We start from the raw sequence: 24,323 nt of genomic DNA, 5'->3' as shown, positions 1-24,323 counted from the left end.
AAAATGTAAAACAGTTCAAAATCGTAGTATTAAATAAATATTCATTCCTTCACAAACAAAACAGCTCCGACACCGGAAGTCGTTTTTTTTTTTTCAATTTTTTTTTTTTCAATTTTTTTTTTTCAATTTTTTTTTTTTTTTTTTTTACAAACTGACAAGTGTTGCGTTTGTATTACTCCTGATCTAAACTAACCGGTAACAAAAAATAGATTTGTAAACAGAGAACAGTTTTTAACATAGCATTATTTAATTGTTGAGAACAACTATCAAGACCATGTTGAGCGACGCACCTTCAACACGGAGTTCGTTAATATCATTTCTTGCTCACCTAGTTACGAACGACTCACCTGGTCACGAATGACTCACATGGTCACGAATGACTCACGACTCATCGGCCACGTGCGCGTCGTGTTCCGCGAGAGCGGGAATGGACGTCCATGAGGACCTTGAACCGACGGTGCCGGTGACAAAGACCTCTGTGATTTCACCGACCAGGAGGAGGTTGTGTGCTCGGAAAAGGCGGGAGAGACAAACGTCGAGTGCTGAGGTGTCCGAGTCCGTGGCCGACGACCATGATCACGACCACGGGCCGCCACGCATCACCGAGGCTCGCTATCGACTCCACGATGGTCTTCGCAAACTGGACCCTTATTACAAAGAGCTTTCGAAAAAGTGTCGCGAGCGTTGGGTCGGCCGCTCACTCGGGGACATTCTCAGGGAGGAATTTTACGGTGAAACCATGGAGACCTACGAGTCGTCGCTCGCAGATGGTCGGCTGGTCGTGTCTGACGGGAGGATGCGTCGTCGAGACGCAAAACTAACAACGCCTCTGCATCTCGGCGACACCATTTCTTTTGTGGCTCATTTCCATGAACCACCGGTCTTGACGCGGTCCCCGAGACTGGTGTCTCAAGTTGGAGACTTGGTCGCCTTGGACAAGCCAGCGTCGATTCCGGTGCACCCGGTCGGACGCTACTACCACAACACGCTGCTGCTGCTGAGCGCCAGTGAGTTGGGGTTGCCCGGTCTCCTTTGTTGCCACAGGATCGACCGCCTTGCCTCTGGTCTTGTGGTGATGACCGGGAGTAAGCACGAGGCAAATCGACTCGCAAGACACTTTGGGCAAAGACAGGTAACCTCAGGTGGACGTTCGGACACTTTAAACACTTTGTTGAGCAAATTTTATGTCACTGTTTGTTTTCCCTCGCCAGAGGACTGGGTGCGGTACAGTATTGCAATTGGGTCTTTGTATGGTAACAACACCTGGTGCTAAGGTAGTATTACACGATATATATTTTAACTGAATACCTGTACATATTGTTATGGTTTTGGAATACTTACCCCAGGTGGAGAGCATACATGGACAGGTAGGTGACCCGAGGATCAGTCATTTCAATAGTCTTCGTAGAGATAGTCCTTGGTCCCTCGTCAAAAGGTTGGTCGGGGTTGGGGAGTCATGCGTTGCTCAGCTGTGTTGTTGTTGTTCCTCCTCCTCCTCATCCGTTCCTTTTGACGATCCATCCTTCACCCCCATCAGCCTGACCTTTAACCCCGTGGCCGTTCGGTCATTAATCCATCGGGCCGATCAGATTACCCTCACTGCATGGAACTATGTCCATTCTCACATGTATGTTCATGACGCTTGGTGTTCGTGGCCTGTGGGACGGCACTTCTCGTCGGCGTGGTACAGTGCAGAACTGTACAGTGGGCGTTTGGCGTACGCAGCGAGGGGCTGAAGACTCGTCGTGCCCTTGGGTGTGTGAAAGGAGGAGCGAGGGGGGGGGCTGCGTTGAAAGTTCCTTCAGAATGACTTAGCATTTTCCACAAGTGACGTCGCGGACCAATGAGAGAGAGAGAGGGAGACACTCATGAGAATGAAAAAATACAAGGACAAATGTGTCCAAGAGCTGCGTCATAAAGGCAATAACAACAACAACTTCCGATATTTCGTCACGTGCCTTGATGGAGCCAATAGCGAGACCCGTCATGGCGGCTCCTCGTTCATGACGAGAAAATCGTGTATTTACGAAATTACAAAACATTAAATGGAATAATCTTTAAATAGTAACGTGAACTTTTCGAAACTTAAAAGCAAATGTCCGAATATATTTAAAAGTTGATGATAGACGCTCTCAAAAGGCACCCTCAATGCGAGGATGTGTACAGGTGTTTAGTATTTAAGGAGATCCGGATCCTCTGTATAAAAGAGCCGAGTCCTAAAGGTTTTGTCTTCACCAGAAGAAGAAGAACAACAACGCGGAAAAATTTGGCTGACCTCCCCCACCATCCACACCAGCACTACCCACCCATCCCCCCTCCACCATTCACCCATCCTCCCACAACCCCTAATGCAACATCACCCAACATTCCCCACCGTCCTCACTCCTGAAGAAAGCAGACATGGTCAAAGATGCCTATTCCTCTGCAGTGAGGCGCACACTGATTATTATTAGAATGTCGAAACGAATATTGTAGCCTCGAGGGTTCGTTCTAGTCGCTTTGAGCAATCCTGGTGGATCACCAACGCGAGCATTACGTCCAGCTGGGTCTGCAATCCTGGGTCAAATGAGTCTTTCCACTCCAATACTGTGCCGGTGGGACCGTCAAATCAGCCAAGTGTTACGTTGATTGGTGCCACTCTCATACTCGACTTTCAAAATGATGTAATTTACCCCAGAATATCGGTGTGCATGCACAGAAACCCCTAAAACAGGGGGTCATCGGGGAAGCCAAACATGTATCGTGTGTGCAAGATAAGGATCGTTTCCTGAAATGACTCCCAAGGCTTCGAAAAGAAGGGAAAATACTTGGAAACGTACCAGGGAGAAAGGAGTGTGCCGCGACACAACAAAAGAGTACGAGAACTTTCTGAACTTGCTGAAAAAGTTGAAGCTGGCAACAAGGTTACAGCTATTGTGCTCCAATTGTTAGAATGGCCACCCCAGAGTCTAGGCATGAGTCCCTTCAAGGCCATATTTGATTACCTGGAAATAGAGAAGAACATGAGGAACCCAACTAACCTTACAGAACTAGAACTGTGGAATACATTGCAGGATATTTTGCATAATGTTCCAGTGAGAGTGCTTCAGTTGTATACAGGAAGCATAGGTAAAAGAGTGATGGCAATCAAGAAGGCAAAGGATGGACACACAAAGTGTTGACATACTTTAAATTGACACTGTTGTTATAATTTACTTCAGTAGTCTGTTTCATGCACATTTATAAAGGCTGTTAAATTACAATAACTACATATGGCTGTTATCACTGATAATTTGATGAATTCACCCAAAAGTATACATCTTCCAGGGTTTGATAAAACTGAGGTAAGCATCTTTATGCAATGATTAAGTGTCGCAGCCACTAGTTTTTTGCTATTAATGGGAAGATAGATCATGTTGGAGAATAACTACAGGAGACTGCAATGATGTTTTAGAAAATTGTCGATTTTTGCAAACATATAGCCTTATTTAGTGTCTGACAAATTTTCTACACCCTGCATCAGGTGCAGAAGGAGTACCTGTGTCGCGTGTCTGGCCAGTTTCCGAAGGGAGATGTGGAATGTGACGTGCCCATCTCCAAGGCCGTGTGCCGGCTCGGCGTATGCCATGTGGACGTGGCACATGGCAAACCTTGTTCTTCAGTGTTCCGGAGCCTCCGCTATGATTCGATCAGCGATTCGAGTCTGCTTTTGTGCCGGCCCATCACTGGACGAACCCATCAGCTCCGTGTGCACCTATTGCACCTGGGATATCCAATCCTTGGTGACGAACTGTATAGCTCAAATATTTGGCACCGAGTGCCAGTTCCTTCCCTTCAGAAGATCTTGCAGGAGCTTTCAGAGACGATGCCTGATCCTCCAGCAAGAATCCTGTTTCAAGAAGGGAATCTTAAGCTGCATGGTCGTCAAAGCAATACAAAATGGGCTAAGGGTTTAGAGGAAAAGAGCTTTGGGGAGGGTGGTGGTATAACGACACCTTCCATCATAAAATGCAAAAAGAATGCCGTTATTGAAGCAGACCTCTCACAATCCAGGGAATCGTGCACCATTTCTGCTGAGCTGGGGAAGAAGCTTGATCCGTTATGTACAGAGTGTCATATTCACAGGCCAGATCCTAGCCCTCGGCAGCTCATGATGTATCTACATGCCCTGTGCTACCGTGGCCCAGACTGGCAGTTTGAAACAGAACCACCAGATTGGGCTGCACCTGATTGGCCTGGCCTTCCATGGTAATTCTATCTTTGGGTACACAAGCATTTCATCAACCTCATATGCTAAAATCCTGGAGACTTAGTAGTTTTGTGTAACTAAGCACCTCATAAATGTTCCTTCTATGTTTGTGATCTTTAACAAGGCAGTGTGTAAATATGGGAGACATGTTTTGGAATTAGCGTTTGGATGTTTGTTTCAAACTATATTAATCATCATGTACCAAACTCTATGCAGAGGGTTGGTGTTGCAAACGCAGTTACTCGGCTCCAACCCTGGTTGGGTCGCCACTCTGGCTCAGGAAGTCAGGATTGGAATTTGTAAGTTGGCCAGGGTGCCAGTGATAGCTCGCCAACTGTTTGCGAAGGACACCGTGAGATCTTTCACGTCCACCAATTAATGCCGGCAGATGGCACACTCAATTCAATGTCCATCGTAGGGACTGGATAACATTTATATCGCTGGACTGAGATTCAAACCCAGGCTAGACAACTCAGAGGTGAGTGTGTGTACCTCTCGGTCATCTTGCCAGCTCCACATTATATTGCTCCTATTACTAATACTGTAATGTGATTGCCACAATTATTCCGACCGTGTGGGTTCGGCAGAAGAATGATTTTGTTAGTCTTTCACGAATTGCCTGGCCAGGCCCAACGTTTGACTGAAGGTACCAGAATTTGAAATAAGGCCATGGTGCTAGCGATAACTCACCTACTCTTTATGAAAGACACCATGGGATAGTTAACATCTACCAGCTAATGCTTGCAGATGAATCCTTCTCAAGTTCATTGCTGTGCTAATTAGACTCTACGAGTCCTTGGAATTCCATCTGTTCTTAAAAAGTGGTCACCTTGTAATGTATGGCAGAATTCAACAACCCCACCCTCACCCTTTCTTTCTCCCTCATCACAAACATACAATCCACCTAAATATGAAAGGCACTCAATTCATCACCTCTGCAGCTCAACATCCTTCTCACCCATGTTACGATGACCACCCAATCCTCCACCCCGATGACATTTGAAACGTACAACTAACTGCTCATCATTACGCTCATATCCTTAATATTGTTAAGTATGTAGGGCGGGGGGGGGGGAGGATATTACCTTAGAATAGGTAGAAGTGTCAGAGATGCCAACTTTTGGAAATCAGAATTAGGGAGGATTTGCAACCGACACCAAATAATGTGCGCGAAGCGCACATCTCGAGCGCGGAGCGCTCGACCCTTGCGGCGGGGTCCAGGGCCCGCCTTAGGGCCCTGGAAGCTCTGGGGTTCAAGACGCTCTCTCGTGCCCTCTGAGCCCTATTTTGGAGCATTTAACATGTTAAGAATTCCCACTTTTTGAACAAAAAAAGGGGAAAATTGTGCACTTTTTAATGTTACATGTATGTTAATATTAGTAAGTTAGGGGACAATCAAAGATTAACAAAAAGCACAAAAGAAGCAATATTTTTCTTACCTTACTGGCTGGTACTACTGCTGCTTGCTTTTTCCATGGCAGCTTTGCTGAGTGACAGCTGTGTGGCTCTTTTAGCCCTTCTGATTATGTCTTTGCTGTATTCTCTCTGGTAGCAAGGGGTGCTATGAGCTAGTTTTTCACTCTCACTTCACGAGTGAGCGAATTCACTCTCAAGACTGTCTATGTCACTATCACCGGCACTGAACAGACAGGGGAATTTCTTGATGAAAAACTCCACACAGTCAAACCCCACTTCTTGGTGTAGCTTAACATCCAGCACCTGAGCATGCTTGGCTAATTCATCATCTAGCGGCCAGGTTTTGAAGATGTAATTGCAGGCTTTCACATAATATGAGCGAACTGCACTGAAGAAACCTTGGATGTCTGACTCACTCAGAGTGAAGGTGGATTTCTTGAGACTCCTTTGTTCCCTTATATACAGTTTGGCATCGTTCCCAATCATGAGGTCCTCATCATTCTTCCGATGATTTCTGTCAGAGAAAGGTACATTTACCAGAACAACCGATGACACCGATGGTTTCAAAAACCGTACGAAGATATCTTTCAGAAGACCATTCAATTCTCCGTGCAGGAGATGAATACAGGGTTCGTCTCTTTGGAGCAGAAGATTCCCCTTCTCAAAAAGCTTGTTAGCATATTGAAGGAAGAAACAATAGAGTTTTGTTTGTGGAGACAAGAACATCCTGTTGACACGTTTTTCTCTAGATTCCTGCACAGTGTTTGAGGAAGATGCGCTTTTAGTTGTAGAACTCGTAGTACACTTCGCCGCAGGGCGATCACACTTGCGTTTACTGCCAGCAGAAGAGGTCAGACTCGTAGTACCAGATCCAATTTTACGTTTGAGGAGAGAGCTTGAGGTAGGTGCAGCCAAGGAAGAAGACCTCTGATTCGAAGGTTTTGCTGAGCTTCTATCAAGTGATTTGGCAAAAGCAGAACTTAACTTGGGTCCTTCTTTGCCTGTAGATGGGACTATCACAGTCTTTCTCGACTCTGAAGGGATCTGCTTTGTAGATGAACGTGATGAAGGGCCGGTGATGCTACCTGCTCTCAGCATTGGTTTTGGTGCTGTCCCTGCTGTCTTCTTCGCAGCAGATACTGCAGTGGTAGTGGTGAATGCTGCTCCACTAGTGCTTGATCCTGCAGTGCCAGTACTGGCAGTAGATACAGTGCCGTCCTTCTTGCTCGTTGTTAGAGTCTTGGCTACAGTTGGTTGCATTTTTCTTCGTACTTCTTCTTTGAAGAAGAAGCGAAGTGGCTCCCACTGTTCAATCAGCCTGTCTAGGCACTGACCAAGGGACAGCCACCTTGTTGCGACATGCTTCAGAATCTTGTGTGTCGGGGCATCACAGAGTTCTTGCAGTGCTTTCACTCCTTTGACGCGTTTACTACTTTTGTCCAAGTAGTAGTAAATATCGATGAGAAAGTCATCTAATTCAATGGGTAAGGCCTGAGCCGCCTTCTTGGCCGTATTGTGCATCATATGGCAAGGGCATCCCATGATGTAGCACTCTGGATTTTGTTTGTGGATATAAGCAGCGACTCCTTTGTGCTTGCCCACCATGACAGAGGCATTATCAGCACAAAAGGAAACACAATTTCCCCACGGAATTTTCCTGTCACTGAACTCATGATCAAGCAGTTTGAAAATGTTTTCTCCAGTGGAATCTTGTTTGCACGCAGGCAAACTTAGCAAACCTTGCTTCACAATCCCAGCACTGTTGTCATAGTACGAAATCAGGACAGGATATAGCTGGGCCTCACCACTGTCATTGCTACTGTCTGTAGCTAGGCTAAATGGAGCTAGTCTAGCAATATCGGCAATAGATGAAGCAGTAACATTTGACAACTCACCAATTATTGCTGAAGTTTTTGTTCTTGCACATCCATACTTTGAAGCAACTTTTGAATCTGGAAACATCTTTTGAAATAGAGGTCCAGCATGATCTGAGACTGATATGGGCAAGTTATGTTCCACAATAAATCCACTAAAGAGAAGTTCCGCTCGGGTAACATCCTCTTCCTCGCTTGTCCCTTGTTTGGTGAAATAATTCAGAAGTGTACCGGTACTCGTGCTCGAAGATCTCTCCTTTGCAATGTCTGTGTGCCGTTTGCTTCCAACGTGCTTCCGAATATCATCGCGACCTCCGTGCTCAACTGAAATATCAACGCTACATACTGTACAATACGCATGATGAATTCCTCTTTCAGACTTTCGAATACACGGGTATTGGAGACTGTATTCGGTCTTGTACTTCTGAGACCATTTCTTGGTCTTCGTAAGCTTCTTTTCTGCCATTTCGTAATCAACATCGAGGGCTTGAAGCATCGGTAACTTCGAAGTCGATGTTCCACAGCTGCAGCGCGACTCGTAGAACTCTAGCGGCTGTTAAACACCGCACGGTGGTCGCGACCGCCGGGCTGGTACGGGGCCCAGCTGCATGCAGTGAGCGTATCGCATGCATATACACTGTGCATACATACCGCATGCACTGTATTGCACACATACCGCATGCACTAAATCTCAGTGCATGATCGCATAAGCGAGATCCAGACCCAATGTTTCGCTGCTCCTCATTTGAATTTGCAATTTTTTACGTACAATTTGGTAGCAGCGAACGTTATGGAGTTACCACATGCTATACGTAGCAGACGATGCTTTTCATTCAATTCTCATACTAGTACATTCTGATTAGGTAACAGTGCAAAAATATCAAAATTTCGGGAGGATAAGGATAGTGATCGTAAGGGCGGGAGTTTGGGTGAATTTTCGGAAGCCTCCCGATGAAATCGGGAGGGTTGGCATCTGTGAAGTGTACCCATCCCTGAATTGAGAGGCAACACCACCCCCTCCCTTATGCAATTTCAACATCTGCTCCATCCCACCACAACCAACATGTCCCCTCTATCTGCCCCACAAACCACCACACATTGTGACTCTCTGCCACTCCCTGGTCCAACGAAGACACCTCTTCATCATGATCTCTGGGAGTGTCTGGTGAACGCTGCAGGATACTTGAATTCCGCCGGTCTTTTCTCTTGACGACATCTGTACATGTTACTTCCTCTCGACATTTTTTTCACTCTCTCTTCACTCATACACTCCCCTCTTTTCTCTGGACCTCAACCTAATTTTCCATTTCTCAACATAGCTCTCCCTCACCTCCTCCCCCGACCCTCCTATTACATCATAACTACAGTATATAGCTCCCAAGGGATTTTTCACAAGGTTTCACAACACAACGAAGACAAAATTGTTTTTATGTTTATGAGATGATTTACTCCAGTATGAGCAACAATTTCCATTTGGTCCATTAATTTATTCACAGAAAATAAGTGCCATACAACAACCAATGTGATCACATCAAATATACTGTATCAACAGATTAAAAGCAGGAATTTGTGAACCAGCCATTTGCAATATCCATCTTTTTATGAAGATGACGAAGTCGCCGGTGGTATTATGTTTTCGGGTTGTCCGTCCGTTCGTACATCTGTCCATGCTAATTTTCGGTTTTCTCTGCAACCGCTCATCCAATTGATACGAAATTTCCATCACAGGTGCGACTACTCATGCAGAATGTTTTAATGATAATTATGACGTCATGGGTCACATGGTGTGGCAGCCATGTTGGGGAAAAAAGGAAAAACTTTGGATCTCTGTATCTCGAAATCGCACCAAGGAAAAAATTAAAACTTGACATGCGGCAAGTACTCCTGATGGGGAATAAATGTGATTATTGTATATCATAGGTGCCTTTGTTATGACGTCATGATTGCACATGTAGAATGCTAGATCTGATAAGTATGAAAATTTTTCAGGGTCATCTTGGGATAAATTTGTCAACAAAAAAAAACATTGATCATGTCATTGGTCACGTGGTTCGGCAGCCATATTTAAAAAAAAATCTTCTAAAATCTTCTCTGAAACGGCTGAACAGATCAAGATGAAACCTTACAGATGACTGCCTATTCATGAGGAACAAAACATTCCCACCTATGACATCACAGGTCACATGGTTTTGCAAACATATTGGATTTACCCTCAAACCTTTAAAAACATTCTCCAATACTATTAGATGTCATCGGGGGTCATCGCAGCTGTTAGGGTTAGCTGATAACAATTATCTCTAACAGCAGAGATTATCATAGTTGTCTCGTCATCAATGATCTGAAAATTAACCAAAGGAATAGAGAGAATAAAGGAGACAGTGTATTTCCCCTAAAGTCTAAGCGAACATGTCACATTATCTCCCATTTCAAGTACCATAAACCATAATCTCCTGGGATATAAGAAAGTTTTGTTTTATTCTGATTTTGAATCAAAATACTATCAATAATGAATCTGCTGGAATGGGAAATGCCTGAGTCATCTTGCTAGTCTTTTATGTTCTCCATGTTTTCTCCCTCAATGTCAAAACCTCTTCGGTGTACTTTCTCAGGTCCTCCTGAGTTGCATCTTGCTCGAGTTGTAACAAACTTTTTCACTCAGCTTGCTTCTTCAGAAGGTACTCTCCCTGTCAAAATCAAATAACAGGACTTGATCATGAGTGCAGCACATATAAAGCACAGAAGTAAAAGGCAAAAGGAGAGTGTCTTTTCTGATCATTCAGGTCCAACGAAAATGGGACTTAAAAAAAGTGCTCACCTGCTGGACCACAAGATATGCTTCAATTGGTCATTTTTACTTTTTCTTTGACGTGCCGCTCCATTCTTATCCTTCGTAACTGAAGCCAGCTGTTCACAGAAGTAGTGAATAACCCAGGTGCTTGAGTTTATTTCGTGTAGAAACTGTATGTAGACAACCACAGTCAGAGAAAGCACACATTGTAACCGAGTCTCAAGAGATGCACCAGGATACTCACTCCATGCAGTTATTGCAGGAATATGTAACTTACCGTATTCTCAGATTATTTTAATTATTCATCTTTGCCCAGGATAATGTCTGCTGATGCAGTAGAATAATTTTCAAGAGTGGCACTTCGTTCTCTCTTTTGTTGTGGGGAGTCTTTTTATGCTCTTTTGTGGCTGCAGTCTCCTCCGCAGGCCCTGCTACTTCAAACATCCTTTTGGGCCTTTGTGCTCTGTAACTCTCCTCCTGCTCTTTATGAGAGCTTGTGTTATTCTCTCCTCTCAGCCTCCATCCTAAGATGATTGTGTTGCCTGTCTTTCAAGTGCCCAATTTTCTTTAGGTGCATCACCTACAAAACACATCCTGAGTACGCAACACATTAGTAGAACAAGTATTTGTTATTTTACCTACCGTCTGAGACCAGTACTGAACCTACTAATGTTAAATTGTGTTAAGTTTCTACTGTTATTGAAAAGCTTCATCGTGTTGAGGTGAAACTCTCAGCAAAGAAGATAGTCGCGAGCTGGGATCTCGGCGTCATGACAGATGCCCAATAAACTTTCCAAGGGAATGATGTACTGTCATGCCAATGGTCCAAAAGACTTTCTAAGGAGATAGAATCACAATGAGGCAAATCTACTGAGCAATCGTGTTTGCAAAAATAATGAAGTATAAAACAACTGTGCTGTGATCACATCCAACAAACAGATGAAGCTAATTCTAAGTACAAAAATATAAGGGTATGTTCTTTTGAACATATGAGTCCCCTTGGACCATGAAGCTATCGTTCTTGTTGTTAAAGGCCGTTATGGGAACACAGAAATAAGGGTATGTTTAGCAGCGTCATCATGGTTGGCGTCTTGCAATATAATATATTTGCGTGATTAAAAATACCGTTTTTTCCTCGCATCTTCATGTCTGTCAAAAAACCAGTGTCAAGATGCACAACTACAGCTCATTACCTATCCATTGAGGTGTTTTTCGCCCCCCCCCTGCTTTCCCGTTTTCACGCCACTGTCCACACAAAATTCATCAATCAATTCTATACAGAGTCCGGGGGACTCTATAAATTATTGAGATTGCACTCGGAACGTTTGCTCGCCCCCGAGATCGTAAAAACATTCATTCACTTGCTGAAGTCAGACAATCCTGTTTTCCTGCAGGCTCGATCATGTTCATCAGAAGGTTCTCCGAGCTCACCCTCGTCCTCGCTTGCCTGCAGAGCCTGCTTCAAATGTAGTTCGAGCTCAACACGTGAAATCTGCTTTTGGTACAGCTTCTTGAAGTCTTTGACCTGAAAATGAATTGATGGAATAGACGGAATAAAAAGGAGACCACAGAAACTAACAGGCTATATTATTTCCCACTACCATATTGTATCATAAAGCATCTCAACTTGGTATACAAGGACATCTTCAATTTGATTCAGATTTAAATCGTCATTAGGGACTAACCTGCTGGATTGCCTCAGTGATTCTGTGTTGCCCCCTTTTCAGCCAGTCAACCATTCCCCTTATTGCCACAAGCTTTTCATTGTGCTGCTTTATGTCTTCCTCAGTTGCATTTTGCTGCAGGCAATCGTTCTCATAACAAACCTCTTCCTCATTTTGATTCTTCCTCAGGAGCTGTCAAAATCACTTGACACACAGGACATGCATGATCAATTGGTAATGCACATATATGGCACGGAATACTGAGCAAAAGGAAAGTCTTTTCAGATCACTCAGGTCTTATCAGAGTGCTGCAAAATACTCACCTGCTGGACCACATTGCACTGCTCCTGGCGATGCTTTCCATATTGCTCAACGTCCTGCTCTGTTAAGAACACCGCTCCACTGGTTGTTTTAAGGTCCTTTACGAGCTTTTCATTCTGAAGCTGAAGCTCCTGAAGCTGCTCAATTTTCTAGGGCATTTGCATTTTGTGCTGTCGTCGCTGAAACGTATGACAACAAATATCAGCACTGTTACACAGAGGGAAGCTTTTTAAAGTTAACATTGTTGTGCACAGTTTGCTCTGTGATTAGCAGAAATCAAGCGATTGAACCAACTCTTACAAACCAAACTTGTGACCTTTCATCAAATTAACATGTTAAATAACCCTCTACGAGGGCTTCCCCAAAATGACAATCCCCTTCAGGTTTGCACAATTGGTGGTTATAGGGATTTACCTTCTGCCAAAAAAGGGTCTTCTTCTTCTTCTTTATTTTATTTGCATCCACACTTGTCTGTTGTGGGATTGCGATTTTCACACAACCCCTTCATCTTATTCATAAACCTCTTGAACAAGATTTTTCTCTCTGGTGAAGCCACATGGTTTTCTTCAACAGCTGTGGCTGCTCTTGAGGTTACCTTCACATTTCGGAAGGTCTCTAGCATTTGGGGTGGTTATCCTTGTTGCACCATCTACCACCCAAGCTCTCTCATGATAACGCTTCCTCGCCATATTTCCTCGGCCTACAAATCATTTGGGAGAGATGGTTGAAGTTAAGTGTAAGGTTCATCATTATCATTGATATTTTAACGTATCTGGGTCTTTGTTGACCATAGTCATGCCAGGCAAAGTTACCTCAGGTATCCCACTGAGCAATCTGATTGATTTTCCATAAAGCGTGCGAACGGTCACACGCATGTGCCCGTACACCAACGGTTCTATACACTGCATTTCCCTCCAAGACAGAGCAAGAAGGCAGGCTTACGAAATAACAATTATCTCTACTTGTGTGTGTTGAAAGTATAACATTTTCTCTTTGATAACTCCCCCCCCCCTACACACACAATCTATCTATCTTTCTCTCTCTGTCTGTGTGTGTGGACGTGTCCGGCAGTGTTTATATCTGAATGGAGTTTGTCTCCGGGCGTGTCCAGACGGAGTTTGTCTCCGGACATGTCCAGGCGTATTTATAGTATGTCCGGTAGAAAATGGATTTCAGACATTGTTTTGTTTCCATCTTCACTGTTATTCTATGCAGAAGCATTTTGATGAGACAGTATGAATCATAATTAACGCTCAACCGCATATTTGCCTTTCCTACCTCTCACTGTCTACCCTTCCCCCACCTCTCCTCACTGTCCCTCCCTCTTCGCTCCCCCACCCCCTCCTCCCTCTCCCTCCATCCTCATTCTCCTCCTGTCTCTCTCCCCCCCCCCACTTTTTTCTCCCCTCTCAGTATTCCCGTTAGCGAAGCGACGGGTGGTATTTGCTAGTTCACAATAATAAACCACACACGCACACCAAAGCTGTCAACCTCAATATGAGATAAACACGACACTTAAAACAAAAAACAACCTGGTTTAGTTTTGAGGATGGCATGGTTCAATAAGGGTGAACAGGTTTTATTTTAGCCCCCTCCTCCCCCCCACCACACAGTGAAAGATGGGGTTTTGCAATTACTTTTGTGTGTTTGTCCAGACCATAACTTTTTTTTTACCATTTCAGCTTTTGTCATCAAATTTCAACAAAGCTTTATAATGAGAATATAGAGAAGACAAATTAACTTGTTAAAATAATTTTCATTATCATTATTATTGTTGTTGTTGTTGTTGTTGTTCTTCTTCTTCTTCTTCTTCTTCTTCGTTTTCTTCTTATTATTATTATTTTGTATTACTATTTGACCCTTTTTGGGCTTTTTTTTTTGCTCTACTTTTTTAAGCCTTTTTTTCTTGGCAACCACTTTTGACTGATTGACAAAATTTTCAGGGTAAAAGCGAACCCCGGTGGAGGATATTTTAATGATAATTGTGACATAGGTCACGTGGTAGGGCAGCTACCTTGGATTAAACGCGATAAATTAAAACATTATATCTCTGAAACCGCTGATCGGAAATATTTGAAACTTGGCACATCTCATATATAAAAAATATAAATATATATATATATATATATATATATATATATATATATATATATATACAAATTCTTTTTTCCTTTCATTAATTAAAATGATCTTGGGTTGGTGTGGTGTTCGCACAGGCATGATGGCTGAATGGCCTCCACCTGTGTTGGATTTCCTTATTGTCCTTGTTACATTTTTTTTTGACTAGTTTTTGTCTAGTTTAATTTGAGTACAAAGCGGATGTGGATGGGCTTTGCATTTTCAGATGCTTTCTTGTTTATTTATTTGTATTCATTATATTTATAATATTCATTCTTATTGTTTTTGCTTCATGTAACCCCTCCCCAAAATATTTGCTCTGTTCATAAATATACCTGTCTCGGGTTTGGATTCTCCTTGTTCTGGCTGCCTCGTTTGATGGTTTAGGTAAGTTGAAGTTTGGAAAGCCATTTCGTAGCGGCCTCGGCAGGTGCTTCCTTGGGTTAATTCCGTGGTCCCGGCAAGTATTGTAACGTGCCAAACAGGCCCGAGAACTTGCTTAGGGCTGTGGACTTAGCTGGCAGCAGTGGTCGTTTTTACACAACCTGCTGGACTTGAACCCAATGAGCTGAACAGACCAGCGTCTGCAACAACAATATCAATGACTTGTGCTATTGTTTCAGAATACCTTGTAGAATTGACTTTCTTGCATATTTGTACTACATGAGATCCCACTGTATTAAAAAGTAATTCTCTGTATGTGTATACATCTGAAAATCATGGAAAAAAATAGGGCTGGGCTGATCTGCAAATTTTGCATATGTGTCGGTAGTACCCAGGGTCCAGTGATTGATCCAAACCCACCCTGCGAGAGGGAGGGGGAGACAACTTACGATTTTTGCCATTACACATGCCACAGTGCACGAGGTTTACCAATCCCTGCTGCAGACCGGAGGATTATTACCAATGGCACAAAATATGTTTGCTCCACCTTCCCCACTCTCTAGTACCAACTTCTACGGCACTGCCCTATCCAAATGCAGTGCCATATAAGTTGTTGGATCCACAACCCGTGGCACATTTGGTACCTAAACCATTTTGACACCCATCAACTGTTTTAGACAATGGGAGCAAGAACCTGTAATTCAGTCATAAGAGATGTGCTGGAACCAATTTGAATGCTACCTCGTGGAATGTAGTGGCCATTCCATTATGGTAGATATCAAGTTTTTGCAGGATAATTTGCCATGGTTCATTAGTTACAACTTCACAACTAATGAATGCTGAATCTTCCTAATTTAAACTCACAAACTAGGTTACAGTGCTTTCACAAAGTGTTCACATGCCTCAACGTTTTCACACTTTGTTGTGTTACAGCCTAAATTTAAAATGAATTGTATGGAGATTTTTTTTGTCGCTGATATACACGATACCCCATAATGTCAGTGGATTTTTTTTTGAGAAATTTTACAAAAATAATTTTAAAAGAAAAGCTGAAATGTCTTGTGTCTAAGTATTCAACCCCTTTGCTATGACACTCCAAATTGAGCTCAGGTTATCCAATTTCCTTTGATCATCCTTGGTGTGTCTACAACTTGATTGGAGTCTACCTGTGGCCAATTCAATTGATTGGACATAATTTTGAAAGAAACACACCTTTCTATACGAGGTCCCACAGTTGCAGTGTATGTCAGAGCAGAAACTCTTCCATGAAGTCCAAGGAATTGTCTGTAGAACTCCGATATAGAATTGTGAGGAAGCATAGATCTGGGGAAGGTTATAAAACAATTTCTAGTGTTGAAAGTTCCCAAGAGCACAGTGAGCTCCATCATTAGGAAAGGGAAAGAACATGGAACTACCCAGACTCTTCCTCGAGCTGGCCGTCTGACCAAACAGAAACTGCATCGATGGCAAGTGACCCGCATTTTACGGGTTTGATCCGCTTTGTTTCTGAAAACCTGCAGACCCGTGTTCATGTGATCAAAACCCGTATTGGATGGAAAGTACGATCAACGCAATGTTTCACTTCCATTCCACTTGCAAGGATTGACACACAGACTGATAGACCTGCAGCGACCTGTAGTCAATATGCAAGGGTTCACTCTAGTGTCTAGTCGAACGGCTCGCTGAAGGCCACGTCGACGTCCTCCAGGATTCCGCATGCAGTATCGCTTCACTTCCGATTACATCGACCATATTGCCATCACCACGAATCAATGGATCTGTGCTTTCCAATTCGCTCTTCCACTTCTTGGTGATATTTATCAGTATACTTCGAGTATTTAAAATGGCAAGATTTGATTCAATACAGATTGTTTTCATTCATACAAGGTGTCCATAAATTTCCAAATTCAAACTGTAATAAAAAAATTAAATACGATACATTATATGATCTTATAACAAAGACCTACAGACCTGCATGCTTGAGTGCAGTGCAGTATCCAATCCTATTCCATTGGCTGGAGTGCAGTATCCCATTTCATTTTATTCCATTTTGAATTTGGAATGTTAATTGGTGGCATGACATTGTTTATGTTGTTATTTCGTGTTCATCCTGTGCCTGCTGGTTGCATCATATTTCTGGAAACGCAATAGTGCTGCTGATGCAGTGCCCCTGTTACCAGCAAGGTTGTACTTATTTTGCTGACCTTGGAAGGATGACAGGCTGAGTAAACCCACTTGGTGTTATTTAAATGCATGACAGGGGTTCAAACTCCAGACTTAAAGATTTTAAGCAAGCCACCTTCGCTGTTAAGCCAACACCATCGTTGATAAGGGCAGACGGGGAGCTACGATTTTTCCTTCTGTTTGCAGTAGTTCAGAACATACTTGTCCTGCCTCACAGTAATGCCGAAGAGGAAAGTATCTTCTCAAGTTCACGAGAACAAGATCGATTACCGAGGGCGCTTGTCAAATGCGGTCACCTGCTCAACTCGCATGAAAAACCAACTCCTGCAAAATCCCAGGTCATAAGTTTGATCCACCGAGAGATCTTGTCAGAAAGGTAAAGAAAGCCTGTGCTGAATCCAATACTGAGCACAGTCACATGAGCACAGTCACATGAGCACAGTCACTCGTCCATCAGGTCCTGGCCATGTCAGTTTGATTAATCTCTGCTCGTTTGGTGCTCGTTGATGCTCAACGATCATTGAGACGAGTCTATACTTTGACTATAATGGTGAGTAAACATTTGAGATGAGTTCTCAAATTCTGCAAGACCACCTCGTCAATAAACGACCATCTCGGTACTCTGGTATATTTTGTGTCACTGACAACATCTCAAACAGTGTTTTTACCACGTTTGGTAAAAATAAAATAAAATAACCTGCTTTTGATTCCTACCAACCCGTTTTTCATCACCTCAAACTTGCCATCTATGCACCTGGGCAAAAAGGACCTTGGTCAGGGAGTTGACCAAGAACACAATGACCACTCTAACAGAACCACAGAGGTCCTTGGCTGAGAAGGGAGAACTTCATTGCAGGAATAATCCCTCCAGGAGCCTTTATGTGGATGCACGCTAACACGTGTAGCCCATACTGGTACCTTGCAACGCTCGGATTGTCATACATGGTAATATGAACGTCAATTGAGTCAGCAAACTTTCGGTTGTCACGCCAGTTCTCATCCACAGACACGACCAGGAAATGATCGCATGCTCGAGATTTAGATCCATCCTAGTGTAAGTACATACGAGGTCTCCATCATCAAGTGTCAGTATGGCAGGATGGGTACCTGATGGTAACTTAGACTTTTCGCTATGAGGAAGATTCTTGGTGTGTTGGGCATGCTGCTCTCTAATATGGTTCTGTTCCAGGATTGGGATCTAGTGGTTTGTAAATTGGTCACATTGAGTCCACCTTTCCCCCGAACACAAACCGTAGGATCTGATGTGTGAGTTTAATCGGGCAGTAGCTATGGAAAGCTGGAGAGATGAGACTATCTTTTAATGAGTCTTGGTGGAGTAGTCCAGTTTCCAATTCCAGTGCAGCTTTTTTGGCGACAGGATTCTTGTTGATATTTTTGGTGAGACCAAGTTGTAGGGAGATGTGATGATCTTGCAGGAGCTTATCATCAGTGAGAGACTTGAATGTGGGAGCGGGATCAATCTTGATGAAAGCCGGCATTCCATCCATGCTTTTGTTCAGCGATAAGACAGAGTGCGGCATCAAGCAGGGTGTCACGAAGTTCGTTGTTAACGAGAGGGAGTTACGGGTGTATGAGGTCACACTCTCACAAAACAAGGATCAGCTGATGCTCACGCTTTAAAACATCTGCAAAAGTCACACCAATTGCCTCAGGAGGATCATCAGTCGAGTGAGGGAGGGTACATGAAGCAGGGATGCACAGTGTTGGCAACTAGTGATTACATGGTTGATGGACTTATCCATATTGAGGGCAAAGAAATGGCGATGCATTTCTTGTTTGAACTTATGGCAAGATGGGTCATCAAGCTTGATGTGGAGAGCCGTTATAAGGCCATCCCGGATCAGACGTGGAATAACAATGCATTCATGGATAGGTTGGAAGGGGTCGTGATATCGGACAACCATCATTTCATATTTTGATATGGTGGCTGAATTAAAGTACCTTTTTATATATTTGATATTGGTCAGATTCTTTGATGGTCGGGTATCTTGTTTGAAATGGGCATGCATTTGGCGTAAATCTGGGCACTCAGACTGCAGAGCTAACTGGGCTGAAAGGTTTGTGAAAGGCAACTTGTTTTTACCGGTGAAGATGTCTTGAATGGAGGAATGACGGACAACACAGTTTTCCATCTGCTCAACAAATGAACAAACTTGACAGTGGGGATTGTCACAATGGAGCCATTCCAGTTGGCGAAATATATGAGTACATTAGCAGAGCATGCAAGTGGCGGACAGATGCCTGGTAATGACTGACTGATGATAAGAAGGTGGAGACACCAGGACTAGGTGTCTACCTTCTTATCATAAATCAGTCGTTACCTCCTCAGCATATCATCAGTCAGGAGACCTCTCCTTGGCATAGCTTTTCAAAAACTTGCGTACTGACCATGTGTACAAGTTTTATGGAGGGACTGGATGATGAATGGTCCAAAGTGCTTCGTAGCAATGGCGATCGAGAGTGCTTCAATTTCACAGGGAAGCCAGGTGATTTGGCGGCCCCTCAATGTGGTGCTGACCAAGCCCACAAGCCGTTGGATCCCACTATGAGTAACATAAAGGGTGGGGTGGCCCCTATTCCATTTTTCTTTACAGACCTGTTAGTGATAATTCACAATCGGTCTTCAGGGTGTGGAAGGGCAATGGTTCGGTTCGAAGAGAAGGCTTTCAGGGTGGCGTGGAACGCTTCAATGAGGTCGGAGGTCCAAGTAATTTTCTCTTGGGATGGGTGGCCAGCAACAGCATCATCTAGTGGAGACAGTAAGCTTGAACATCCTGAGATCATACAAGCTCGGACTTCGTAAGCGTCAACAAAGGATCGAAGGCAGAAGACCTTTCTGGAGTGGCGCACAGAGATAACGAAGGATGCGATTGGGGGGGGGGCAGGCAGCAAAAGTGCCTTGACACCAGACCCACCCTAGGATAGTGATGGAATATGGGCCAATGAGTCTTGGATGCTGACAGATTTAAGCGGCTGGCTCAGAGCGCATCCAGCAGTCATTTCTAGTTGACCAGTGGCTCTTCTAGGCTTGCTCCACCTCAGTAGAGATCATCAACAAGTTTAGCTACAACACCCTCCTACAATAGGTATCCAAGTATGTGACGTGCAAGTTCTTATCGTGCGGTTTCAGAGCCCGGCGTACCCATGGCCAATTGAGCAAAGACCCTAACACCACAGAAAGGAGTCGCAGCACCACAATACTTCATTGACTCTTGAGACGGGAATTTGACAAAAGGCATTTGTCAGGTCAGTAGTGATAACGTGCTTCCACCTCCCAATTTGTCGAAGAGTCAAGTCAACATCAAGCATCAAGGAAGGCTGTGGTTTGCTATAATGACTGACATCGGCAAATGCTGTGACTAGTCAGAATTCGCCACAGGACATCTTGATGAGGAAAGATGGATTGAGGTACTCGACGTTAACTCTTACGTCTTCCTGTTTAATGAAGATACCCATGTCCTCCAACTTGTAAAATTTATGTTGTAGTTCTATGAGGTTGTTGCACGAGTATAAAGGCAGGCGACCCTTTTGTTGAGGGGAGTGGATGGGTCCCATGTTAACCACAGATTGGAATGGACCGGAAGCACCATTATAACTTTTGGGCTTTGGGCCTTGGGTCAAGGATGTTATCATACTTAGAGAAGAGCCTGAATGGTGTGTCTAATATCTGTAGGGAAATAGGTTTGAGTATCTGGATCAGTGACCAGAGATGGTAAGTCCGAGGCAGAGGTGCGGAGGAGGATTGAGCTGCATGAGAATGGGTGGAGTCAGGTGGAGAGAGTAATGACAGACAAAGACATCAAGAAAATTGAAAGGGAAGGTTCAGATGTCCTTTACGTTTACGGTCTAGAGACGGTGGCACCGATGGAGACAACAACAGAGGCTGCAGGTTTGCGAAAACAACTGGGTCAGGATGATTGTGGGAGTGAAGGAGGGTGGGATAAACTGAGGGAAGAGATTGGTGTGCAGATGAGTTTGACAGGGAGAATGGTGAAATTCTGGCTGAAATGTGCTGGACACGTGGTGCGGATGTAGTAAGAGAATGGCAAAGAGAGCAGATAGATTGAGGGAGCAAGAAAGGAGGAAAAGAGGTCGACCATGGTTGAGATGGGAGGATTTGTGAGGAGTGATATCCGTAAGGCAGGAGTGGTTGGAGAGTGGAGAGAGTTGGCCGAGGACAGAGGGAGGTGGAGAAGTATCATGGTCAAGGCAGGGCAGACGCGTGGTGCCATCGAACCTCACCCCTTATAAAAGAGGAGGAGAAGAAGAAGACGTCGAGGCAGACACTGGCAGAGTATGTGTTTGGAGCTGCTTTCTTGGAGTTGGGTTGTGTAATGTTAGGTGTCTCAACAGTGATGTCTGAAGGAACGAAGACAGGACGAATTTGGGAAAACTTTTCATGGGACCTAACGATCTGAGGGTCATTGATCGAGTTGCAATGCCATATTTTGGTTGGAGAAGGGTAAGCCGATTGTCACGGCGAGGTTCAGGGGCATATGTGGAGTCAGACATAATTATCAGGGAGCTCCAGTTCAATGTATTCACCGGGCCATACAGTTGTGGTTTGGGGAAAGGCACATGGCAGATAGGCACAGAAAATGGTATGTTGAGTGAGAGAGCTGCCAGCTGAACCGTATTGGTAAATAGATCCATCTTTGAGGATAATGTGGCATTTATCTGGACAAACCGAAATGTCATTCAGCTCCATGAAAGGCGTTCCTGCCATGATATCAACATCTCGGTTCTCACCGACGTAATCTTTGAAGGTAAATAGCTGATCATCACGGGTCATGACAAATGTGACTTCACCGAGTACTGTGAGTGGAGAGGAGCAGTCAGCCTGGTGTGCTGATTGGGAACTCTTCTCCATAGGGAGTTCCAAGCGTTTGGCAGTTGATAGGCGTATCATGTTTCTGGTGGTTCCACTGTCAATTATGGTGCGGATAGTGTGGTGACTGTAAAATGTTTCCAAGTAAGGTGACTGGCATACCTGAATTCTATACGCAAGGGTGGATGGCTTGTCATGGTCACGTGAAGAGTCGATTGGGGGTGTAGGTGGGTAGGGGGGGAGGCATCTTCCTCTTCCTCATTGTCCTCAGAGTGGTCCAAGATATTGGATATTTGTCTTGCCTTGACTATATATGTATGGTCTTGTATGAGTTTTCTTTCGAGACCAGACATATGGGATGTGGTAGCATGCATGATTTTTGTCTTATTTTTATGTCTTTGCATGTACGTGTCTGCAATTTGTGAAGAGCATACATTGGAAAACCGTTCGACGGAGGAAATTTAAAGTTTACCACGTTTCATGACCATTTGATATCGCGCATATTACTTGGATGATGCACACTCCCTCAAAACTTACATGGTGAGTTAAACAAAGCCCAATGCCCAGAGACAATATCACTCCTCGTGTTAGAAATTAGAATCATTGTAATCGCTTCAGCTTTTATTGTGCTCAGCTGGTGAAGAAAAGAGAAGAAGAAGAAAAGAAGAAAAGAAGAAAAGGAAGAAGAACCACCATCTGGTGTTTTAATGATCTCCCGATTTATACCTCAGCAATCTAGTCGTCTATCAGCCTTGAGAGTTATGAAGACATTCGAGAACGAGAATAAAAGCTACTTTGTAAAGGCTTATTGACGTACTCGATAGCAGACTTTTTAAAGTATAATTTGTACACATTTATCTCAGAAGTGTAGATAGATGCAATTACAAATGTGCCGCCAGAATAGTTGGCTCACACCAAGTCCTTCTCAACACTGCGTGGAGTAAATGGTCGATGAATAGCACCTAGGTACCCTCACCAGAGGAGAAGGTATTACATTTGGGTTTGTTGTTTTTTATCATGTGTCAGTCTGTCTTGTTACTTACGAAATCTTTAGATTTCGTAAGTATATTGATGACTTCCGTCATCCGTTTGTGTGTTTGTTTGTTTGTTTGTCGGCACGATAACTCGAGAACGGAAGAAGCTACCAATGTCAAATTACACCACGTGATTCAGGAGGGTGATGGCTAGTGCTGATTAGATTTTGGTCAAAATCGGTCAAACATCAAGGTCACAGTGAGGTCATACATCCAAAAAAAAGTTATAACTCGAGAACGGAAGAAGCTACCAATGTCAAATTACACCACGTGATTCAGGAGGGTGATGGCTAGTGCTGATTCGATTTTGGTCAAAATCGGTCAAACATCAAAAACACGATAACTCGAGAAAAGTTACCACAGGTATTGTTGACGGAGCGTGAGTTTGGAAGATCGAGGTAAGTTCGGCGGAATTTGTGTCAATTCGTCGAGTTACGGCTGTTTTAAAAATTTCATTGTTATAAAATAATATTAAATAATTCCGTAAATTCCTGTGGAGAAATGGAGTATTTTTGCTTCGGTCGATGTTACGAGTTCATTTTAACTTCAATTTTAATTTTGTCTTCGGTTTTTGCGATCGCTTCGGACGCTTAAAACTCGGTTGTCGAAATTCTGGTAAAAATCGGATGTTTTGGAGACGTTTTAAGATTGTATAAAAAATATTTCACCCGCCGCGTCACGGCTCGTCACTGATCATTCCTTCCTCGTTCAGCCGGACACGAACAAGAGCCAGCCAGCACCCAAAGCGACCAAACAGGGCGTCAAATGTTGATGGAAAAAGGTGGACGTCAACATCAGTAAAGAGGTGGGTGTTGAATGTCAATGAAAGATAGGTGGGTGAGGTAAATCCATAGCTGTATTTGACTGTTAGAATAACAGCTCTGGAAAAGCCTGCGGTGTGCTTAATCAAATGTCCTGTAAGTCCAAAGTGTAAATAAATCATCCACCTCCAAGCCAATGTGTTCTGATGGAAAGGGGTAGAGGAGCCTCCGTTGGGCTAACGGCTAACTGGCGTGCATGAATGTTGTGTCGTAAAGAGAAAAAGGCCATCCCATAAGAAAGGGGATCTCTTCTATACCCTTCTCCAATGCATCAAAGTTAGAATCCCACCAGACATGGAGATGGGTCTATCCTGGACATCAATTTTGGGAAACTAGAACGGGCACTCATAGAGCGCATACCTTCGCCGCCACTACTTTTTTTTGTTCTTGGTATGAGTGTGGGGAATTGGTTTCATATGAATGGTCTTATGACACAAACCACATATCTATAATGTCATGAACCCCCCTCCCCCGACTTTCAGGGGCTACGGATGTTATGACTCTTCACCCGGCCGAGTAATGACAGAGTCGAATGAGGGTTCTCGAATGATACGATTTATTTCAGAAGATGGCACTACGCATGCGGAATGCAGCCCAAAGGCCCTTCAGTCAGGTGCCCCCGGACCACATTGAGATTTTTAC

General features: G+C 43.8%; 2 protein-coding genes and 1 long non-coding RNA gene across 11 annotated transcripts in view; 1 reads left to right on the top strand and 2 right to left on the bottom strand.

The window, feature by feature from the left end:
• The window catches only part of LOC147011721 (vascular endothelial growth factor A-like), a 92,081-nt gene extending 91,627 nt beyond the window's left edge, over window positions 1–454 (bottom strand). Inside the window, exon 1 of the mRNA XM_085856947.1 lies at window positions 348–454. The gene's annotated coding sequence lies outside the window, so the exon portion shown is untranslated. The remainder of the gene's footprint in view (window positions 1–347) is intronic.
• LOC147011720 (pseudouridylate synthase RPUSD2-like) lies at window positions 377–6,207 on the top strand. Its single transcript, XM_085856930.1, has 2 exons — window positions 377–1,132; window positions 3,503–6,207. Exons 1-2 carry the CDS (start codon window positions 377–379, stop codon window positions 4,229–4,231), a joined length of 1,485 nt encoding a protein of 494 aa, XP_085713056.1. The 3' UTR covers window positions 4,232–6,207.
• A 2,433-nt stretch (window positions 6,208–8,640) lies between these two features.
• LOC147011719 (uncharacterized) lies at window positions 8,641–23,052 on the bottom strand. Of its 9 annotated transcripts, XR_015051648.1 has the most exons (7): window positions 16,006–23,043; window positions 12,706–12,991; window positions 12,294–12,470; window positions 11,992–12,174; window positions 11,668–11,831; window positions 10,334–10,476; window positions 8,641–10,202 (listed from the first exon to the last, which is right to left on the bottom strand). It is a non-coding gene; the product is annotated as an uncharacterized LOC147011719 (long non-coding RNA). The 9 variants fall into 9 exon arrangements; XR_015051655.1 differs by having other exon boundaries at window positions 11,738–11,831; window positions 11,992–12,470; window positions 16,006–23,050; XR_015051646.1 differs by having other exon boundaries at window positions 11,992–12,470; window positions 16,006–23,044.
• Window positions 23,053–24,323: the final 1,271 nt, after the last annotated feature.

Source organism: Eptatretus burgeri, chromosome 15 (genome assembly GCF_056783735.1).
Source record: "Eptatretus burgeri isolate ZD-2024b chromosome 15, Ebu_testis_v1, whole genome shotgun sequence".
Lineage (NCBI taxonomy): Eukaryota > Metazoa > Chordata > Myxini > Myxiniformes > Myxinidae > Eptatretus > Eptatretus burgeri.
This window is presented reverse-complemented; position numbering and strand designations above follow the sequence as displayed.